This window comes from Leptosomus discolor, chromosome 17 (assembly GCF_034619465.1).
Source record: "Leptosomus discolor isolate bLepDis1 chromosome 17, bLepDis1.hap2, whole genome shotgun sequence".
Taxonomy (NCBI): Eukaryota; Metazoa; Chordata; class Aves; order Leptosomiformes; family Leptosomidae; genus Leptosomus; species Leptosomus discolor.
In genome coordinates, this window is record NC_141407.1 from 7,177,666 (window position 1) to 7,184,746 (window position 7,081).

The 7,081-nt window shown below is 48.2% G+C and overlaps 1 protein-coding gene across 2 annotated transcripts; it reads right to left on the minus strand.

Annotated features, from left to right (window-relative positions):
• Positions 1 to 3,655: 3,655 nt before the first annotated feature.
• On the minus strand, positions 3,656 to 6,786 carry GHRH (growth hormone releasing hormone). 2 transcript variants are annotated; one of them, XM_086474890.1, is made up of 5 exons: positions 6,707 to 6,786; positions 5,745 to 5,876; positions 4,731 to 4,835; positions 3,984 to 4,115; positions 3,656 to 3,719 (listed from the first exon to the last, which is right to left on the minus strand). In XM_086474890.1, the coding sequence occupies exons 1-5, from the start codon at positions 6,784 to 6,786 to the stop codon at positions 3,656 to 3,658; spliced, it is 513 nt and encodes a 170-aa protein (XP_086331016.1). The 2 variants fall into 2 exon arrangements, with proteins under 2 accessions (XP_086331016.1, XP_009957651.1); XM_009959349.1 differs by having other exon boundaries at positions 3,984 to 4,118.
• Positions 6,787 to 7,081: the final 295 nt, after the last annotated feature.

Here is a 7,081-nt window from a genome sequence, read left to right on the forward strand (position 1 = left end):
GATGGCGGCAGGCTGGGCTGAGCTGAGCTGCTGTGGGCCCTTGGGGCTCAGGCAGGAGGTGTCCTCAGGGCCTGGCCCTTGCAAGGAGCCAGCTGCAGTGCTGGCATGCCTGGCTGGGTCTGAGCCTGGCCGGTTTGGTTGGGTCCCTTGAGGGGGTTCACTTTCTTTCCAGGCTCTGGAAGTAACCTTTTCACTCCAAAGACAAGTTTGATCGAGGTTATTGCCTCTGTTCTGTGAAACCAAATGCCAGGAATCTGCTGGTTGCCTTGTGGCCACGTTAGGAGTTACTTGAGCTCTGACTTCTCAGTTCATTGCTACCTTCAAGACCACTAAGCAGTGTTGCAGCAGCAGACTTGGGCTTTGTTGAAGGACAGGCTGATAGTAATAACCAAAGGCCAGATACTCCTTCCTGATGAGCAACTTCCACATGGGAAACTTGACAGTTGCTCCCTCCCCTGCATCTGTGTGTTGGCTCCTGTTTGTCCCATGTCAGACTTGTTTCTGTAAAAGCCTTTTGGCAAAGGAACTTTATCAAATGTCTTTTGGAGATCCAAGAAAATTGTATCAGCCAGCAAGCATGTGGATAAAAGGTGTGGAGCCAAATCCTCCAAAGAACTTTGTGTGTGTGGGACATGACTCCACTTTATAAAACCCATCTTGCCTCTTCCCCACTGCGATAGTTCACACTTAGCTCACTGTTTCTGTTCTTTGTAATAGTCCCTACCCCTTTGTTCGTTGTGAACGTTATACTGGACACATAGAGGTTTAATGAACTACTTTGACCTCCTGTGCACTCCTTCAAAAACCTGATCTCATGCTGCATTCAAGTCCTCTGGAGCTAAGTGAGTTTTAAGCAAGAAATAGTTAAGCTACTATTTGTAGTGTTTTACCCTGGAATTCCTTTTCACCCTGGTGAGTTCTTTTTGAGCCTCATATTTTGTTACTGCTCACCTACCATCTTTGGTTTATAACTGATTTCTTCTACGGATGCTTCATGATAGGGCAGTACTTTCCCTGTGCCTGTAGAGCTCTGGCACGTTACCAAAGGAGAGCACAGATGCAGAAAGAAAACCATGGAGTACTACTGTGATGTATCTTCATTCAGCTGTGTGCGTGATGCTGTTGATTTTCTACCTCCTTGGCCATGTGTTAGGAAAAGTTGCTTTTATTCTTTTGGCCTTTTATTCCTTAGATATTTTCTGTTTCACTTTGTTTGGTTTTGTATTTAATCTCCCAGAGGTTGAGCATTTTTTTTCATGGGTTCTCTGTCCAGCTGTACTGAGAAGCAGAAGGATGGCTTATGTCTCCCTGTGACAGCTGCCTGTCTGCGGAAGAGAACAGATCACCCATTAGTGCACTTGCTGCTGTCACAGCCTCACTGATCTCCCTTGACATCACCTCGTTGCTTCCCATCCTGATGGGCAGTTTGTAATATTTTCATAGTGCTGGAATTGTAAAACCTGACAGGAATGTCATCTGTAGGGGCACAGCGCACGTATGAACTAATTTCCATGCACACTGAAGCCTGTTGTGCTAAACCACGGTCACCTGAGGAAAAATGAGATGGTATCTGCTGCAGACTGTCAAGGAATTGTTTGGGTGCAGAGATTGGGTGATTTCAGAGGCTTTAATATATGTTCGCACGCCACCGTATTTCCAACCTGGTATTGAGTTACTGGTACTGGGCCTGGTACCTTTGTTAGCACAGCTCTGAGTCATCCTCGGTGTGCTTGACTGCTGTCTTTGAGTGACATCTTCCATTCTGGGCCCACAATCAAGAAACTTAACATCTCAACAAAGAGCCATCTTGACCTGCTGTTGGACAAGTTTATTTAGAACAACTTTTATTTCCTGCTTATGATGGGAAAGCAGACCCCATCCTGAGGTTATTTACATTTCTGAAGACATAATTGTTACACAAACCATAGGAGAATTGGGGTGACAGGGAAGGAAGTAGCTGTGTGAGATCACTCAGTTAATAACTTCTCTGAAAACATTTACAGCTGTAACTCGCCATGGTGGAGTTCAGAGCCACTGGATGGCATGGTGAATTAAAACATAGTGACAGCCCAATCTGATGCACAGGGATCTCCTCTAACTCTTGCAGAGCAGAGCCATAGCTGCAGTTTGAACACCTCAAGGCTGAGCAGTAACTGTAGCTGAGCCTTTTGGAGTTCAGGTTTGCTGCCAGGGCTCTGTATCAAGGAGCTAGACAGCAGCAGCCCTCAGCGGTGTTTCTAACGGGTGATAGACATGTGGATTCATGTCTTGCCTCGCCCTGATCCGAGCTGCGTGTGTGGTTGTGCCATCAGCATCTATTTAGAGGAGGCTGTAATCAATTTACTAAGTTGCCTAAAGGTGCCTTTTGGTGGCCTCATGTTTATTAATCAGGCCCTCAAACAGAATGATGACTTGGCAGAAATTTTGCTACGCTTTGTGATTTGAAAGCCTTAATTAGTAGACAATATGTCCCCAGGATTACAAGTGTACTGGTTGTTTTAGTCTTTGTATGTAAAGCAGCCTGAGGATAAACCATGGAGGTATTTTTTTTTTTCTGATTCAGGACACAGACCAGTATTTAGAGAGGGGAGTTAAATTGTAAAGACTGATGTAAATGAAGTAGTGCATCAGAACTGCATTCCTTTGAACAGATCTGAGGAGTGTGTGCATCAACTTCCAGCTGCTGACATCTGGGAATGTCTTCATTGCTGTGAAGGGCTTAATGTACAGTGAGATCCATGAGCTCTGAATTATTCTAGACAGAAGCAGGAGGAAAAGAGAATTATGAGAAAACTGTGAGCACGCACCCAAGTCTTTTCATTGTTTGGTGGCTTTTCCTGGCTGACTTTATTTGTGGAAAGGTAACCAAGTCAAGCATGGCAAGAGAGATGCTGAAATGCCATGCTCTCCCAGCTGAATCCATAGGCGTGATTTATGTAAAGTGCTGATCTTCCTCCCCTTCCCCAACCCCCTTTTTGTTTAGTGTGCACACAGGTCTCTCCACACCCCTTTACATTGTGCTGGCTAGGGTTGGGCAGGCTTAATTTCTATGGGACAGAGGAGTAGGATGAGGTGGCTTCAAACAGGACAACTGATGTTTGTGTGAGTGAAGGTATTCCCAAGGGTGGACTGGCTCCTGGCTCCCAGTCCCCCAGGGCTGGCAAAATTTAGAGTGTAATTCAGGTTCCAGGTGACTACTTTCAGGAGTGAGGGGTACAGAAAAGAGTAAGGCTTCCTCTCCTGTTCAGTGCAGGGAAAGCCTGAAATGTCCCAGGGAGCTAGAGGCAGGTTCTGCTCCTGGGGAAGACTTTTGTCTGCCTTTAGCCTAGCTTAGACACTTGGCCGTCTCAGCTAGCTTGAATAAGGCTGCTTTTGGTTGCTGCAAGACTGTTCACAGACATCCACGTGGAGCTTCACGCCACTTGTGGTCTGTCTGTCCAGGCTAACAGGACTTTAGGTACTTGGCAAAACTGATCGGAATTTTTTTGCCCTTAAATTGCAGCAAGGACCCTTTTTCATGGGCAGCAGTGGGAGTTGCTTTGCTGAAGGAGAGCCTTCAAACTGCTTGAGCAGTGCAGCAGCAGCATGTTATGTACAGAATTGAGCAGGGAACAGCACTCACCAGAGCATGGGGGGATGGAAAATGGAGAAGTATTTACATGAGCTTAACCAGGGTGCTGGGAAAGCCTTCTAACCGACTGCTGTTGATGTCCTGAGGCCTGTGAAAGAAGAGAATCCGACAGTGATGGCATAATTGGGATTGAGAGAGAATTTTTTTTTTTTTATGCTGTTCCTTATCTACACCCTACTTGCCCATGTAAGGGAAGGGCTGGGTTATGAGGTCAGGTAAGAGCTTTATTCTTTCCCTGAGTGTCCCTGAAAGATGACGCTTAATCCAGTAGCTTCACATCTGGAAGCCAGACAGCAATAAGGACCTTGTCTTACTCCTGCAGCGAGCAGATAATGAACTGATTCCCACCTACCTTTGATTCTGCAGGATGGCTCCCAGGAAGTCCCTTAGTACCATCTGTTGGTGGTAGCGGCTGTCCATCAGGATGCTGTCAGACTGGCGCCTTGTCAGAAAGCCGTGCACCCCTTCTGGGCTGCTCTCGCTGCTTCTGTTACGTGAAGATGAGAAACATTTTTGTTTCAGGGATGCTTTTTAGTCTCTCACTCAAAGTTTGGCTCAGGCTGAGCAGCATAGCGAGGGAACCCGCTGGACTGAGCCTAGGGCCATTCCGCTTAATTTCAGTAAGAAATTGGTCAGCTCTATTTGCTCCTGTGTTGGAAGAGGGATTGGAGCTGGCTCACATCTGACTAGCTGGTCTTATTTAGTGGCATTCACTGATCTATCTAGCCAAAGCTACCCAAGTGGTAGTGGAGAGGCTGTTTTCTGTGTTCAGACCAGGCCAGGGGTAACTTGCCTACCAGTGAATGATCATTGCAACTATTATTTGCAAATATTATTGCTTGTTGATATTATGGTAGAGCTCTCAGCTGATCTGACACTTACAGCTTTGGAGGAAAGGATTAATTAGGCTGCTTAACGATAGTTGTGATTAGGGGGATCCGAGACACAAGGATGCAGGATGCCCTTCGGGGTGTGGAACAGCAGGAGAGATTGCTTCTGTTGCAGTGGAAGGCAGCTATTTCTGCTACGTGCATGAAAGAAACTGCCCAGTGTAATAGGCCAAACATTAGCCCTAGGATAGCAAAAGGCCGTGACTTACCCAAGCCGCTTGCCAATGATGGTCTGTAAGAATTTGCGGGCGGAAATCTGCCCCAGGAATTTCCGGTAGTTGTCGGTGAATATGGCATCAGCGTGGCGCTGCATCCTAGGGGTGAAAGACAAGCACAAGGCGTGCTCTCTGAGCTAGCAATGAACCTTGTAGGTGAGAAATGGGTGTTTCAGATGAAAAAATACACTAGATGTAACGCTGCCGATATCAGGGGCCTGTAACCATAGCAAATGTCTTTTGGTGTTGGACTGCATTAGTGTTGGAGGGTAAAAGGGTTTGAGGGAGCTCAGTCCTGACACGGAGGCAGCAGGCAAAATAAAATGTCTGTGAATCAGTATCCACACCAAAACAAGTAAGGAGAAGTGCCTGCAAACCAAAGGTGAGGTCAGAGAACCAGTGGAAAGGAAGAGGAGAACCACAGGATGGGAGAGGACAGAGTTGGGGCTGGGACATTCCTGTGCTCTGCAGCAGCACTGTCACCTCCTGAGAGGGCTGTGTCTGGGACTGGGTGACAGGAGTCTCCAGCAGGTCTCTAGCCTGTGGTTAGACCCAAGCTCCTGAAAATCCACAGGTAAGGGAAGCACAAGCCACTTGGCTGGTCCCACTGTTGTAAGGGTGAGTCCTCTGTGCTCCAGACAGAAATAACCATCCTCCATCTCGTGGCAGGGGTGTAAAGGAGAGGCTCTAAGAACTGTTCAGATGGATTCCCAGAGCTCAGTGGAAAATTTTGTTCCATGCAGGAGCTTTGGGCCTGTGACTCCGCCCCTGTCAGTACCTCCCTGCTGCTGGGGACAGTGGGATGTGGCTCTGGACATGGGTGATAGTGAGAGCTGGCATGGTCCCAGCCTTCTGCTTGGGTTGCAGGGCTCAGGTGGGTTCTCTGCCTGGAGCCTGGGCTTTGTGGTGCTGGTGGGACTGAGCGACCTGCTGGTCTGCTCCTGGGCTGGGGGAAGATCATAGTCAGCGTACTCTTGCTGCAGTGGGGCTGAGAGGTGAGGTACAAACCTTTTCTCAGCGGGGTCTGTTAACAAACCCTCCTCCTCCTGTTCCTCTGCTGAGGGGTTATGGATCTGCAGTGGGCTGCTGTGCTGCAGCTGGAAGTTCATGGCCTTGCCAGCAACTGGCCCCGGACTGTACCTGCGAGACAAACCCAAGGCATACTGTGAGACGTGCTCAATCCCTGACTGGCAGCTGGTCTTGAACACTCACTACTCCCTGTTCTGATTTTTATCTCTCCTTTTGCCATCCCCATCTTACCAATAACAAGTGTTGTCCATCAGTCTCCCCAGCTAGAAGCTGCCCAGAAGCTATTTCGGCAGTGAAAAGATGGTTGATAGAGCTGCCTCAAACACACTTCCCCCTCACTGAGCTTGCAGCATCCTTGAGCAAAATTCCAGTGATTCTGGTATCGTTACGCCATGGCTTTGGCAGAAGGCTAAAGCATTTTCTATGGGACATTGCAAATCCACATTATAGAACCCGCTGCTCAATTTTGTGCTTCCATCGATTTGTAGTGGTAGGATGTAGCGTTACAACTTCTAACGGTCGACATGGAAATACTTGAAATATTAATAGGCAGCTGTTGCGTTCATGTGCTAGAGTTATCTGCAGTTCTGACTTCAATGCCGATGGCTTGCAGGCACAAATTTTAATCAGCAATGGAGCTTGAGGTGCTGCCTGCTCTGGAGATTGCCAGATTTCCCTTTATAGAACCCAGCATTCAATTCTAAACCCAACTGTCTTGGCTGAAATATTCTGTCAGGTGCCTGCCTTCTTTGGAAACTACCCTTAGGCTAGCAGTGTACCCAAAAAATGAAGCCAGAGCAAAGAAATAGGCTTACCAATGCACGTACACTCCATCTGGCTTTCAGAAGTGCTGGCCACCTTAATCTGGTACATGATTGTTTTGCACAAGGTCAGAGATGAGGCAGGGAGTGACAGCGTGGATAAAACACTCAGCAGCTTACCTGAGAGCTGGGTAGAGAGGAGAGGAGATGGAGCACGCGACTAAATGCAGGAACAGGAGCAGGGTGGCCTTATCCAGCATCTTCCACCCTTTGGAGTCACCTGAAAGGCAGAGCAGTCCAAGTCAGCGACCATGAGATGCTCAGGGCCAGGTGGGGAGGCCAAGTGCCGCCTTTGTGTTCTTGGTCCCCCTGCTCACTTACTGGCATGAATGGGCTGAAAACATGCCTTCGTGGTTGTGGTTGTGGTGTTTCCCAATGCAGAGGTGTCTTGATGTGGCAAAGTCTTCCCCAGGGAGCGCAACTCCTGGAGGCAGTGGCTGTGTGTGACCCCTCAGGGAGCTGGAGTCTCCCTTGGGTGGGGAGGCAGGGCTGATC

Coding starts and splice junctions, on each gene's coding strand:
- GHRH (XM_009959349.1), bottom strand. CDS start 6,786: ATGCTGGATAAGGCCACCCTGCTCCTGTTCCTGCATTTAGTCGCGTGC. Junction 4,119..4,730: donor ATCATTGGCAAGCGGCTTGG/GTAAGTCACGGC, acceptor TTCACGTAACAG/AAGCAGCGAGAGCAGCCCAG. Junction 3,720..3,983: donor GCCATCCTGCAGAATCAAAG/GTAGGTGGGAAT, acceptor CTTCTTTCACAG/GCCTCAGGACATCAACAGCA.